The following is a 15,295-nucleotide window of genomic DNA, read 5'->3' as shown; positions in this document are numbered from 1 at the left end:
CGGAAAACTATATCCGAAGGCATTGCGCACTTTTATCGATAATATGCCGGCATCCCCAATTTCCAGCGGTTATCTCTGTTACGTAATGCGCAGCAAATTTTGGTCAAAGTACGAGTGTTTCGTTCTTCGAACACGTAGGATACTTCACCTCCTATATACGCCTTTGGCGTCAGTCTGCTACAATGTGGCGGTACTAAACTTATGGGCAACCAGCGCTGAATCTTCGCATGCCACCAGCAGCGCCGCAACACACAGCCTAGCGAGCGATGGAAACAGTTTTCGGCAGCACATGCTGAGATTTCGCGTCGTCAATTTCACCGCTCATCTTGAGGTAGTACATGTGTCCACATTCTGGCCTGACTGGGAACCGGCGTGCTAGAACGTATGAGCGCATGCGCTTCTACAGCGCGCATGGGTATGGCCGTATGGCCAGAGCTTGACTGGATGCATAGAGCTAAAGCAAACGCTGATACGGGTGCGCGTCTGTTATCATGCAAAATGTACCATTTTCGGGGCCTCCCTATCTGATGGTGTCAGCATATTTCGGTTGCACATCCAAACTGCCGTAGCGCCTCCTGGTCAGCGCTGGTTCCTCATGGAACATGCCTGGCAACGCACGCGGCAACGACAAACATTCTTTTATCGATCTAGTAAACCTTGAAATGGTGTCGAGCTCAGGGGGCAGCACACGTCGCATTCGCAACCAATCATACGCGGATAGCATATTGTGATATCGTCACCAGGAACATCCGCTGTCGCATTTTTTTAATCAAATGCCCGATTACTCTCAGCGGGAACGCAGGAGCCGAAGGACCGTGTGGTTCGTGCGAGAGTGGCGCCCAGCGACCTGTCAGGGTGGATGGAAACATACTTTCATTGGCACAGCAAGGCTCCCTGGTTCACCACTTCTGTTTGGTAAGCATCTTTCTTTTTTTCTTTTTTTTTTAATTGTGGGATGACAAAGGTAGCAGGTTTTCCAGCTTAAACCGTTGCTTCATTTGGGTGTCTTGGCAGAAATGACAATTTTGCCCCTCGATGGCCGCTTCTTCCACGTTAAACCTTCGAATGCTTGTTATGTAAAACAAAGCAGCACACCCTATCGAATTCAAGTTATTCTAGAATTTCAATAATAAACTTGTACCAACCGCCGTGGCATAAATTCGTTCGATTCGCCTGCCAGCGCTGAACCATTTGACGATGATGCCCGAGAAGTTTGGAAATCGTGCAGCTCGATTTCTTTGACGCAGGCACAACGCGGCACTCGAAGTTAATGCCGATGTTCAGATGTGGTGCCGTGTTATGTCTTTATTGTTCGGCTTCTGAGGCTTTATTACACCCCACACTTGCGTTAGCACATCAGACGCGTTACAAAAACAATCTGCGCTTGCGCCGTTTTAGAATCCCGCGTTAGCACCGACAGCAGAGAGGGTGCAGCCCTGCTCCGTTCCTGCACCTTTCGAAACGAACGGCGTGGTTCAGCTGGCTCCATTGCTGCACCGCTGAAACGAATGGTGTAGGGTGCAGCACCTCGTGAACTGGTTCAGCAGGGGTAGGCCAATCGAACAGACCTCTATAGTGCTTACGGCGCCCTGATGCTGAGCGCGAGGTCGCGGGCTCAATTACATTTGCTAGGGACGCCCCGTTCCAGTGGAGGGGGTCTACAAAAGCACTAGCGTGCCATGCTGTGTGTGCACCTTAAAGAACCTTTGGTGAAAATAGTGTTTGCGTGAGCTCGTTGGTTGCACATGGAGCGAATCGTTTGCAGCAAAAAGCACTGACATGAACAGTAGTGAAGACTACACGCCGCTAGACTAGCATCTGGACGGCTAATATTAGTTCTTATACACTATAGCACAAAGCAACAAATTAAGTGCCTTGTGCGGGCATGCCGATATTCAGTTTGCTAAAGTGATAGAACGGTATTCCGCAGGTTGCTTTTTTTATTTTCTGTCTGCAGAACACGGTGCACTGATTCATGATTACCCGCTCTCGTCATGGTCATGGCTGTTAACATTTTGCGCATCAGCAAGGATTCAGAAAAATGCAAATTTCTCATTGGGGCGTCTTTTTAAATCCGTGATGTCATGAAATTGTACGGTGCAATATAGCAATTACGTTGAGGAAATTAGATGCCCGGCGCGGGTGACTTCTGAAAATTCTGCACGTTATATGCCCATTTAGACACCTGCCTGTCGGTCCGGTGTATTGTTGTCCACATCATAAAATACTATCGTAGATCACTCCCTTTCCAGCGGGCAGTGTACTTTTTTTTGTGGTTGTCTGTGCATTGGTTATTTTACTGGGTAATGCTGACTCTTGCTCACATTGAATCAGCCTTGTTTGGTGCTGGTCATGCCACCGTGACGCCTTCCTCTCTGGCTATCGTTTTTAGCATGTGGGTGAGGGCGTGTACAGCTATGAGCTGAGCAAAGAAAGAATGAACACGCGCACTTGCGGTCATTCTGCGAAGCGCCGGTGCAGCAAGCGGGGCCACTAATTGAAGCAAACCCACTCAGGCGCAGTGATGCCTGAAGGCACAGTTTGCATAACCAACTGATAGAGGCAAAGCCCCACATAGTGGCCACACATTGAAATCGATAACCACAAAGCCACCGCCATGGTGCTACGTTGTGCAGACGCGCAGATTGAAAGATGCGATTGAGACCACAGGCACAGTCAACTCGATCCCGAGCCTCCTTCGGTATGATTGTGCAATCTAGTTCGGGTGCCTTCAAACGTACTTACCTTTTCACGCACCGTAACTAGGGTGGCTAGAATGGGTAGGTGTGAATACCGGCGGTGCTTTCTTTCGGGCGCGCGTGACCCCCTTGCGCACCGATGCCACCAGGGGAAATGTGGCGCTGTCGCTCGCGGCGCGGTAAGCTTAGCCGCGCCGGCCTGCCGGCCTCGCCTCCGTGCCTTCGCCGTCAGTTGGTCTCGTTGCCCGTTTTGACGTGCTTCGCACGATACATAGCGCGTTGCACAGCATCGTCGCGGCATTGCCATCCTAGTATTATTCACGAGTCCTTTCACGCTAGCTCAATCTGATCCCCACCGTCATTTTTTTCCTTTAGTTTATAGTTCGCGACATTATTAATGGAATTGCAGTCTTGATACCAAGTCGCATTCCTACCCTCTCAGAAGATACCATGCGCACAGTACTTCCGAACATGCCAAAATACATTAGCAGGACTCTGACGAAAGAAAGAAAAAGAAGATATGTCTCGCACACTCCACGGGTCCCAGGTTCGGCACGCAAGCCACTCCGGTATAGGCAGTTCCGACTTCTGTGACCATGAATGCCTGGACTAGTACGAATAAAGTATTATTATTATTATTATTATTATTATTATTATTATTATTATTATTATTATTATTATTATTATTATTATTATTATTATTATTATTACCTTACAAGAGAACTGGCGCTTGTCTATTGACAAGACGGGGCAATGCATGCCCACCGGCAGACGTGGCGGTGGGCATGCAAATATACAGCGGGATGGAATGCCCAATCCAGACGCAGAAGAATTGTTCATTTTCGAGCTTAAGCGACCTTCGGAACTGTGGTCACTGCAGAAGTTTAAACAAAACAACATTGCTCGTTACCAGACTGCAGAGTTTGCAATGAACGAAATGTTGTGTTAACCAAAATGACAGTGTTCTTCATTGGAGAAGGACTTGCCAGCTGTAGCATCTACTTGGCTGGGCAGCTTCACAAGGACACTGTTGTGGAATCTAAAAAACAGAAGGGACCTTGGGGGCATTGTATATCCATTAGATTAATCAGTCTACAAGCTGGTCAATGCCCTTGAAAACAAACTCACTTGTGCATTCCGTCTAACGTACACGTTTTCATGCCAAAGCTGTGGCAGAGTTTTGATCAATTGATGTGCCAAACATTGGTTATCTAGAGCATTCTGCTGCCCTGATAGCATCAGTTGTACGTTATTATTACGTCAGACGGATTCATTTTTTGCTTAAAGGTGTCAATCAGCAGGGCAGTGAGAATAAACTAGGAACACTGAAATCTTGCGGGTTGTAGATCAAATTGTTCCATAATTCCTCACTTAAATAAACGATTTCATGACCACATCTGTTGCTGTCTGCAATCATAGGAAATTGCTTATTTGAGGGTCGAAAGGATATGCTACAGGCCTGCAAGCGCTTGCAAAAAGTGGTTTGTACGTCGAGAAGTAGCCAGCTAATGATTGCAGATGACGGCACGCATAGGAAGATTACTGCTGATCTCGAGGATGACGGTCGCATTTTGAGAGTCGAAATGCAAGGCGTTCGTGTGCCGTGAGATGTCAGTGCGCGTTAAAGAACACGAAGTGGTCGAAATTGTGCCAAAGCCCCCCCCCCCCCCCCACCCCCTCAGCCTCTATGATTCTGAGGGGGGAAAATGCTTTTGAATCTATCGATGCAATGCGAACTGGGCCCGTAAAATCTCACAGGAGTAATGATGTGGGCTGATAAAACGTTGATTTCATGATAAAGACGTATTCCTTGACGCTCGCAGAAAGCGCTCGATACCCGAGGCTGGCGATGCGCTCATTTCGGCTGCGTGCCTTAACGCACCTCGGTCAACAGCGCCGCCCCGCGGCATCGGAGCGCTGGGGGGTAACGTTTGCGCCGCCGGTATTCACACCTCCCCATTCTAGCCGCCCTACCGTAACTTATAAATAAAAATAATAAATATCCATCGGAACTTTCTTAAAAATGTGCGGAATGAGCATTGCACATTGTCCTATGCGCATGTGCTCCGTGTAAATGCTTGTTTTCGCATCATATTTTCATTCTGTTTGGCGTTACGAAAATGAGAGGCAGCAACATGGCAGCGTCTTCAGTTGAAACTATTTTTCGCCCAGCTTTTCCCTATACAGCTAGTATACTGACCCTTTGCCTGAAGGCGTGGCCTCGTGTCGTCTGCTAGTTTCTGGCTCGTCATGCCTGCGTTAAAATAACAAATTCCGCTTGCAGTACCACATCGTCTACGTGGATGAGCAAACCTTTTGTTTTCAAACAGCAAGTGAAGGGCCGGCGGTTTCTTCAACTTCAGCCGTCCTGAAATGCATAGAGTTGGTTAAACTTTTCCGTTTCAGAGAAACCATTTGTCTCTTCAGTTAGTCCTATAGCCTTGCACGAAAGGAATAAACTATTTTTCTTTAAGAGAAGTTTGCTAGAGTGATGCATTTAATTTGGCTCAGAATAAAACATTCATTTGCAGTGGATTTGCGATGCGCAAATGCATGGTTTGTTTAGAGCAACAACCATGCTCGTGCAAAACTGCTGCTACCCGCCGTGGTGGCTTGGGGGTCTTGGCGTTCTGCTAGTAAGCCCGAGGGCACGAGTTCAAATCCCGGCCACGGGTGCTGCATTTTGTTGGGGGTGAAATACATTGGGTGCACTTTAAAAAACACCAGGTGTCCAAAGTTAATCCGGAGTGATATGAGGTGATATGACTAGTTTATGAAGTTTTCTTCGATTAGTTGATCGCATGACTTCTTTAGAGCGGCTTGCAGAACCTCGGTCACGTTCGCTCGTTGAACATTATTGGATTTCTAGGAGTGTTATGGAACCGTTGGCAGAATACAATTTTTATTCACTTTTCAGCGGCACTTCTCTGCCAACAACCGCGCTCGTCGCTCGTTCGACCGCACCGTCTCTTATCTCCACACGGCTCTGACCTTTATGCGCATTCGCCGCTCAGTTTCCGTTGAAGCGATAGACCGCACGTACCTTCGCCCGCTGCCAGCGTTTTGACAGTCGTTGGCTGCAGTCATTCAGTGTGATCTATTCATGTTTGTTTGTGCGCGCTCACACCACGCTTGTTCATTCAGTTAGTAATAGTCGGGCCACATTTTCCAACGCACGCTACACATGCAATGCTGCCCAGATCGGCAGTGCAGCACTACAGGTGTGTCCCTTCGCACGCGCTGCCCACGGTAAGCGCTTCTCATCAACACCACCGTTTCACACGCGCCTTCTCGTGGTCATCGAGTCTCTCTTCATGTCGGTCTACTTACGCCGCAGCACACCTGCTTACTTAATCCAGCTCATGTTTACTACAATTCAAATTGCTACCAAAGCCGCTCACCTTACTTCGTATGACATTGCTGTGTTGCTATCGCATTCATCGCTTCGCCCTTAGGGCGAAACTGTGACATTTATTTTTCATTTTCACCAGTTATTATTCTGAAGGAGCGTGACTGCTCGACCCTTTCTTCTTGCAAACTCCCTTCTGAAGCGAAAATATGCCTTGCTGGTGCGTATTTCGTGGGTATGCCGACATTCACTTCAACAAAAAAAGTTCATTTTTCAGTCGACAATTGGTGTCTGCATCCGCAATGCTCATATTGCATAAAGTTCGCTGCGCGGTTTGTCAAACGGAAAGCATCCGGCCTAGACCAGTGCTTACTTGGGGCATTGAAAATATAATCGCCGTCCTTTGCTGTGTCTGTCTAGGACAAGCGCACTCCACGCAGCACCATGTTACGTTCAGATTCAAGTTGCTATGACCTGTAGCACCAGAATCGTTAACATTCCGTCGGTTTTGTCCATTCCATAACTCTACTGCTTGTGAACCTTCAGGCGTTTCTTTTCGTGCTTCCGTGCAATACTATCCTAATCTATCGATTCTGCGCAACGAAACCATGTCATCGTATTTTCTAATATTCACTCTCGTGAGTAAAGGTATAACGAACCCCGGTGAGCGCGAGATTGGACTATGCCGAAGTGTATCACCAAGCCACCAATACTTACTCTCCATTTTAGCTCGTAGGATGTTGAGACCCACGCAGTGCAAACATGCACCCTTGATTACTCGCCGCCATGACTGCTAGCTCTTTCCGAAGTGCCGCGCGAGTCCTACGTCAGCTGCTGCTGCCGGTCACGGCACTTACGCCACTGCAGGATCTCGCAGGTAGTGGCGCCTTATGTGTAGAAGCCAGCGCGCAATATACCCTGACGCAACAGAGCGTTAAGGCAACAGGCATGCAGGTGGTGGTGGCCTGCGAAAAACTGAGAAAGAGGCAGCTCTATGCTTAGGATAAATGCAATGACCCTGCCCGCGAGTAATGTAGCACAGGCATGCACGCAGCCCCGGTCTCGACAGCGGAAAAGCTTGTGCGGTGGTGCAGTTTGCCATAAATTCATCTTTTAAAGCTAAGTAGCAAAAACCTTTGCAATACCGCTGTCGCATCCAATTCATTGGTGCTGGATTTCCAGCTGGTAGCTGTTTCTGTCCGCCATGTTCTACATTGCGTGGTCCGACGTACTTGAGGCCAAACAGCACGGTTAGACAAACGTTTCACCTGCATGCCTATCGCTGAAAATAATGCTGCGAGATAATACACAATCCGCGCATTTTTTGCTGACCACCGCTAGCAGAAAAATGGGTTCTGGCTTAGCAGCATTATCTTCGTCAGATTCATCTTAAAAATTTCATTTTTTTCTTTGTTTTCTGAGTTATCTATTGTGAAATGGAAACGTGGTGGACGACCCGAATTAGTCTACGCTCCGCTGAGTACGCGTGAGTTAGCGCATGACGGACGACACTGCGAAGGAGACGAGGCGCGTAGGAGAATTTTGCTAATTACCAATGAAAGCAAGCATATGCAAGAGCTTTAGTTTGACAGTCCGACCAGACGCACCTTACACTTGCTCACGACAGTATACCTTCGGCTGTTCGCTTTCGAGTGACCTAGAACGCTCTGAAGGCGCGCTTTTCGTTAGACACTGAAGAGAAACCGGAAGTTGAGCTTAAATTTTATACTATCCTTTAACGATAACAGTGATACCATTCTTACTGGTTACTGGTATCATCCCACCTGGTTTTCTGCCGTCGTCGACTGCGCTTCCCTCCTCTTGGTATCCATTCTGTAACCCTAATGGTCCACCGGTTATCCATCCTACGCATTACATGGCCTGCCCAGCTCCATTTCTTTCGCGTAATGTCCCCTAGAATATCGGCTATCCCCGTTTGTTCTCTAATCCACACCGCTCTCTTCCTGTCTTAACGTTACTCCTAAGATTTTTCGTTCCATCGCTATTTGTGCGGTCCTTAACTTGTTCTCGAGCTTCTTTGTTAACCTCCAAGTTTCTGCCCCATATGTTAGCACCAGAAGAACGCAATGATGGTGCACTTTTCTTTTCAGTGACAGTGGTACGCTCCCAGTCAGGATTTGGCAATGCCTGCCGTATGCACTCCAACCCAATTTTATTCTGTAAATTTTTCTCGTGATCAGGGTCCCCTGTGAGTAATTCACCTAGATAAACGTAATCATTTACAGACTCTAGAGGCTGACTGGCGATCCTGAATTCTTGTTACCTTGCCAGGCTTTTGAACATTATCTTTGTCTTCTACATATTCATCTTCAACCCAATTCTTGTACTTTCTCGATTAAGGTCCTCAATCATTTGTTGTAATTCGTCTCCATTGTTGCTGAATAGGACTGAATAGTTGTCGCTGAATAGCTATTAATAAAACACAAAATGAAATACACCTTAAGTTAAACGTACATAAACAACATTTGCCAACTTTTTAAGCCGTTTCAAGCGATGAAGTACAAGTTTAGCGCAAAATCAAAAAAGTAATCAGAAAAAATGGCGGGGCAGTTACATGTGGTGGTGATAGTTTCGTAGTTTTCGTTTTTGCTCCATGCATCATCGCTCGCGCCCCTTCCGCTCTACAGTGCTGCACTGTTTGGTTGCGTGTTGCGTGGCTCGAAAAACGTTGACGTCGAGGGAAACAGCCAGAAAATGCCTCGTGTGTGTATGTTGAGGGCTGTATAAACGGCCCAAGGCGCTTGCTCAGGGGCAGCGGCAGTGTTGACCCGACTGTCTCTTTTCATGTGTGGCCGCGCGACGAGCCCCGGCGTTCGTAATAGCTAGTGCTCTGCCGTTGATAAAACGGCAAAAGAGCCAGAGAAACCGATGGTGTGCTCTCTGCATTTCTCGCCCTCGGATTATGTATATAATCCTACCCTCGGCAAGTCTCTTATTTGGTGTGCACCGGAGGCCAGTCCTTTCTCGAGGAGCTCTTACTTCAATGTCGCCTTTATCAAATCCCCTACTGGTGCCCCTGCAGCAGCAAACTGGCGGCTCGGTGAGTGCTGAATGTCACTAAAGAGCCACGAAAAACTACATTGAGCACGCGCGCGAATTTCTGCTGCTTGTTCTGTCGGGAACATCGTCGCCTGGCGGACCAGACGCCTCGCCTTGCGTCGACGAAAACGAGGCTTCGCTTTCCGTCGGCGCGGCCGGCGGCTCACCGTCGTACGCGGAAACACCTGCCGCGCGAGCACGAAGGATCATGTTGCGCTCCGTTTCACTGAAGTCGCTGAAATGCAGTCCTGCTTCCCTGGTGAGCTCTTCGTTGCAAGGTTCAGCGTCAGCAAAGGTATCCATTGCATCGCAGCCACAGAACACCTAAGCAAAAGTCACAGCGAACGCAAACGCAGCGACCATGCAGCCTATATATGATGCAGCCAGCGCCTCGGCCGTTTACGCAAGCGGTGACATATCAAGGAGTGCTCTTATTCGCTGAGAGCAATGAAATCCGTAATGACACTGCTTAAGCGCCGAATCTGGGGTGAGAGAAATTGAGGAAAAGATATTTGTTCTTTGTTTGCGAATTTCTCCACTAATAACTCATATTTTTGCACCCAACAAACACCGCATGCATTCCTGAAGGTCCCTCTTTTATTCCAGCTGAACTTCCGGTTTCTCTTTCGTGTCCCTTTAAGGGAATCTTAACGGGAAGGTGCCAGTTTATTTCGAAGCGCATTATACTGACGGGCACCTCGAAAGCGGCACCTGTTATTGGGATATCTGCTGAGCAGATGCGCATTAACTGCAGCATGTGCCGCATATAAGCAAAGAAGCGGACTAAATTCTGCCCTGTTCGTAAAGCACATTTAACTCTCAGGATGTCTTGCGTGTGTAATTTACTGTTGAGACCGTATAGTGTACATTTCCGCACACCTTGAATTTCGCCTAGACGTTACCAATAACCGGTTTGTAAATATAACCAAATATAAAGAACTGCCTCGGGTAAGTTCACCAAGGACACTAGGGAAATATACTAGTACCACCCTCATATAATCAATTAAAACAAGTAATTATTGACAGCGCTATTAAAAAAAGGCTAAATTGTAAGTTTTCTACACTTTGCCATTAGACTTCCCTCATTTCCGCCACATTTAATCTTGATGTAGTCTAATTTTTCCGGCACCCTGGGAAACATGTAGCGTAAAATATCCGTATATAACGATTTTAAGCACCTGCTTTATTTTAATTTCTTTTACGAGAGCTGCACTTGATCCACGTGTTTTAACTTCGCGCGCCTATTCACCGTTGTGTACAGCGGGGGAAACGTACAGCGAACCTTGTATATATATACTCATGAAAATGGCAAGGAAACGAAGGTTGAGTAGTTATTCGCAACGCTTCTAATTATGGCCAGAAACTTTAGATTTGCTACTCAATACTCATATAATACCTCATTTCCACCAAACATAAACTTTGTGTGACTTAGTCTCCTCTGGACACTGAGAATGCTGATAACGGCCGTATGACGTAGGCTAGTTAAACCAAAATCTGTAACCAGCTGACGCTTTTTAAACTTTCCATGCCAATCGTGCATAAAATGCTTCCCATTGCCTCAGAATTTCACGTTGGTCGTGGGTTTAATTCTTTCCACACATTGTTGCAAACTTCCTGCTTGCTTCCTAACTATCTGCTTTTAAAGCTTTCGAACGCTCGTACAAGTAATTTTCTTGAGGGTTTATAACTACCCTATACAATCTTCGACGTTTTGGCACAAGTACACTTATTATATTCGTGTGTTTGTGGCTTGTGCATGCGTATTTATTAGTGTGCACATGTATTAATTGTGCATATCCAGCTCTATTGTAGCCAGCCTTCCCATCGGTGTGCATCCGTTAAACAACGAAATGCCTACAACGTGGACTCCATTCTCTACAAATAGTGAATTGCTACTACCATTGATTCTGCCAGAGCAGTGGTACGTCTTTGCAATCGTTTCATATATAGCGCCTCCATACTGGCAGCTTGAAAATGGCCGTTTGGCGAATTTCATTGATACCATAACTGACCCAGGCCTTCTAAATTTGCCTGCACATGATGCTCTAGCATGCCTGCATTCACTCTAGATATAAACTTCTTGAATGATCAAGTTCTATCATGTGTGAAAACTGGCGCTGTGAAACTTGCCTTTTTGAGTGCCCACCTGGCCGCACTAACAAGTATGGTTGTAATGTTTTAAAAACATTTTTACTCGCCTATTTCGACATTTTATTTTTCTTGAAACCTTCTTGTAAAACGATCATTGTAGTTCAGAGAAGCTCTCAAGTCCAATGCGCGCAGTGCGCGCTGCGAGCGTGCGGAATGAAGTTTTCGTATTGACATTTGCTAATCATCCATTCTTTTCACGCTCCCTTCGTGCATGTAAGCCATACTCTTAAATTTTTTTTTCTTAATAAATGTTTCAATGACATATCAAGCTCTCTGCCATGCTGCAGTAGAGCTTCCTACGTCTTATTCTCGATGCGCTACGCTCTTATCGCATTTCCAAATGCATTTGTTATACAAGCTGCTTATTAACACCCTGTACTTTATCTTTACAGGGCCATCTCGTCATTCCTTTGGCCATGACGTGCTGATTTACACAGAGCTGGCCAAACAGAGCACGTCCAAAGAACTGAGCTTTCTTCCTATACTGGCATGGAAGGAAAAGCTGACGAGCAGAAACGACGGGATCGTGAACTTCTATCCTGCTGCGCAGCCGCACTTCCGGATTTCATAGATGAAGTTGTGTTATCACGGCGCAATGCGCTATTGCCCAATTTGTTTGAGGCATTGAAAGCTCAGTGTTTCTCTGCGATGGCTGCGTCCAGTGCTTCAACAGCAGTTACATCTCTCACCGAAGTAACGCCAAGTACGTTGCAATCGGAGCCCACCGAACGGCCATCTGAAGGACAGTTAGCACGACAAGAACAAAGTACAGTGCCTCCAGGCTGGGGATTCGTGCCAACTACGCAATCGGATCATCACAAGGCCAACCCGAATAGGTTAATTTGGACGAACTATCATCAGCATTCATGCTCTTCTCCTCCAACATCTCACGAGGAGTTCTGCGAAGCTTGGTACGGTTTGATTCTGAGCATCCAAACTTGGAAACGGGGGCTTTTTTTCATACCTTCCTACGGGGCTTCCGAGTGGGCAGACGGCAATGGTTGGAGTCGAGCGCAGCGCCTACTTCGATGGCAGCGTCGCGAAAGGTATGCCTCTCGCTTACCGACCCAGCCGAATCACGAATTGTACGGAATACGCCGAGCAGTATATCCCGACCGGTTATGTCGACTAGTGCGAATGTCCTCCAGTGGAACTACCTTGACTGAAAACCATCATGCGGACAAAGGAATACAACGGCCAGCGTCAGACATTGAATCAAGATTGCATAACGAGCGTCTCAGTGATAGCAAGTTGTTGCTGGGAGTGCCCGAAGCAACCACATGTCAGATGCTGGAGATCATAGACGAGCTGCTGGATAAGACGTGGGACGCAATAGAATGGCCACCTGAACTTAGGCGCCAGTTCATTAAGATGACATTGGAAGCTTCTGTCATGCCAGAACAGCTGGTCGGCGTGTCAAAGTCAAAACAAGAAATCAAGCCATTCGAATCCGAGTCGTCGCTTCAGCTCACAGAAAATGGAGGTCAAAAATGCGCAGCGCGGTGTCCGAGCCCAAAGCCTCTCAGTGACTACAAGCCCACTTCAAAAACATTCTCCAGGAAAGAGCTGAACTGTGAATTACATAGCGAACATGACTTCTGCCTTACCAGCACACCTTCGTTAATAAAGGAAAGAAATTCACAGGAACAAGCAAGTGCAGGAAAATCTGCATGTAACAGAACTTGGTTATCACCACCTAGGGTAACGGAGGCAGATAACCATGCTCTTCATCGCTCCTTGCGAATCGGCGAACAAAATGTGTATTACGCAAATCCAGCGAAGAGAGAAGTAACGAATTCCCACCAAAAAGTTGAAGATAATGACCTCCGTCGTGGAAGCATACCATTGACATCTGTAAAATGTTGTTCGCCAGTCACTGAGTTAAGAGAATGTGCGGAAACTTCAGGAATCGTAGAAAGATCGAAGCCGGATGTGAGCATCGCAGCGTACAATAATGAATTCTTCCAGTACAGGGCACCATCCAAAGCCATGGTCGTGAACGAAAACGCTGAGGCGGCTATTGCGGGAAACACGAAACTGAAGCTTCGTGCCACCGTCACCGAAAGAAAACCACGAAGACACCTCCGTCAAGTGCACCTATCTGGGGGGAAAGACCGTGCAATCTCCAGGAAAGAAGGTATCGGACAACAAACAAGCTGCGTCACAGGAACAGTGTTTGCCGATTGAAGAGTCATCAGCACAAAATTATTTAACGCTATCTGTGAGAGAAAAGGCATCAAAAAACAATGGAGAACTTTCAAGAGAAGGAAGTGCACTAAATGAGGAGTCATCAGCACAGATTGATCTATCGAAATCTATAGAGAGTTCTATGGAAATGAAAGCATCCGGAAACAAAACAGCAGCAGCAACTAAGAAAGAGCCTACACCAAATGAGATGTCAGCCCGAACAAACTCACCATATGTCGCACAGGTGGCATTCGAGAATGAAAACGACTCAGAAATAGGGAATACATCAAATTACTCTATCGCAGCTGGTTCCACAAATGCACGGATGACCTTGGCGGTTGCCACGACGGCGTGGGGACAGTTATTCCCAGTACATCTTTCGGAACTGAGCCAAGTGTTGTGCAACGACGGCACTGAGCTGATACAAAGGTCGCATGCTGCAGGATGTCTGGACGTCGGAAGACGGCAGAATGTTATGCGAATGAATAAAAAATCTATTGGCGACGATGCGACGAGGTCCGAACGCGTAGTGATGAAATATATGCACTGGACGGAACTGATCGTTTCGAGAATAAAACCCGAACGTCAAGAGAATGACTGGTTATCTAATTTCGTCGTAACCAAACGGTGGCCATATTCAACCTCACCGCCTGATCACCAAGAACCCGGTGAAGCGCAAGTATATCATAAAGAATGGGAAAGAAAACAAGGGACTGAGAAAAGTACTGTTGTTGGGACTCTGCCAGTTCATGTCCGTGACATTCTGGCTGCTACCCGAAAACTCCCGACAGCACCAGAAAAGTGTCGAGGCAATAGCCAGGACACCTGCCAAGACGCATGGGAAAGGGAAGGTTGGGTCGTTTTCGGGAACGACACAGAGGAAGAAAATTTTGGGAAATCTTGTAAGCACCAGGAAGCCAACAACTGGGAGTGGGGAATAGGCAGACAGGAGTCGGAACCTCGGGTGAGTCCTACGCTATTCCCATCAAGCAGCGGCAGCACATCTTGGGAACTTGATGGTCAGCGTCGTTCTGTTTACCAGGCTCAAGCCTCCAATTCTTCAAGGGATGTTGATCTATGGAAACCTGACCATCGCAGCAGTCCACCTTGGGCGCCATATTCGGAGAGATGCGTCACTGCTAGCAAGTCTTACTGTAGGCAAGACCACTTCAGCCAGCCTTGCACTAATGGCACATCATGGGAAACTGAACTCTCCCAGCAAGCATCTCTGCAATGTCAGTCCCCGTTCTCTTATTCAGACTGGCGTTCGTTCTTTGGGCTTGAGATACGCTCGTCAAATGATTCAAGTGAGCCCGCAGTCAAATACAGACACACGAACTGTTTCTACCCCCACTCACGCCCCCGTAACAGTCCGCCACAATTCCAATATACGTGTGAAAAGTGCCCTGCTTGTGGGTCCAACGAGGCACGCGTTCCTTTGAGTGAGTCTGAAACGAGAAATATGCCATATGACACACTTGACCGGAGACAAGCACCTTGGGAAAACCTTCCCGTTTCCCGACATTCAAATACAGGTCGCACAGCTCTCAAATCAACCGGCAGTCTGGATTACTTTTGCGAACGTGTCACTTGCACTACGCAATCAAGCTTCGATTGGCAACAAGAGGCTGAAGAGAGCTTGCCTCTGCCACAGCATCGGCCCCAGGCACTTTGGGAACGAACCGGCACGCCTGTTGATTCCAGCCATCGTTGCGGGTCCAACGAGGCACGAGTTCCTTTGAGTGAGTCTGAAACGAGAAATATGCCATACGACACACTTGACCGGAGACAAGCACCTTGGGAAAATCTTCCCGTTTCCCGACATTCAAAAACAGGTCGCGCAGCTCTA

At 47.3% G+C, this 15,295-nt stretch overlaps 1 protein-coding gene across 1 annotated transcript; it reads left to right on the top strand.

The window, feature by feature from the left end:
* The first annotated feature begins 648 nt into the window (after window positions 1-648).
* Window positions 649-14,776, top strand: LOC125940259 (uncharacterized). Its single transcript, XM_049656202.1, has 2 exons — window positions 649-915; window positions 11,652-14,776. The coding sequence occupies exon 2, from the start codon at window positions 11,749-11,751 to the stop codon at window positions 13,444-13,446; it is 1,698 nt and encodes a 565-aa protein (XP_049512159.1). The 5' UTR covers window positions 649-915; window positions 11,652-11,748; the 3' UTR covers window positions 13,447-14,776.
* Window positions 14,777-15,295: the final 519 nt, after the last annotated feature.

This window comes from Dermacentor silvarum, chromosome 9 (assembly GCF_013339745.2).
Source record: "Dermacentor silvarum isolate Dsil-2018 chromosome 9, BIME_Dsil_1.4, whole genome shotgun sequence".
Taxonomy (NCBI): domain Eukaryota; kingdom Metazoa; phylum Arthropoda; class Arachnida; order Ixodida; family Ixodidae; genus Dermacentor; species Dermacentor silvarum.
The sequence above is the reverse complement of the archived record's forward strand: the minus strand, read 5'-3'. Positions and strand labels throughout refer to the sequence as shown.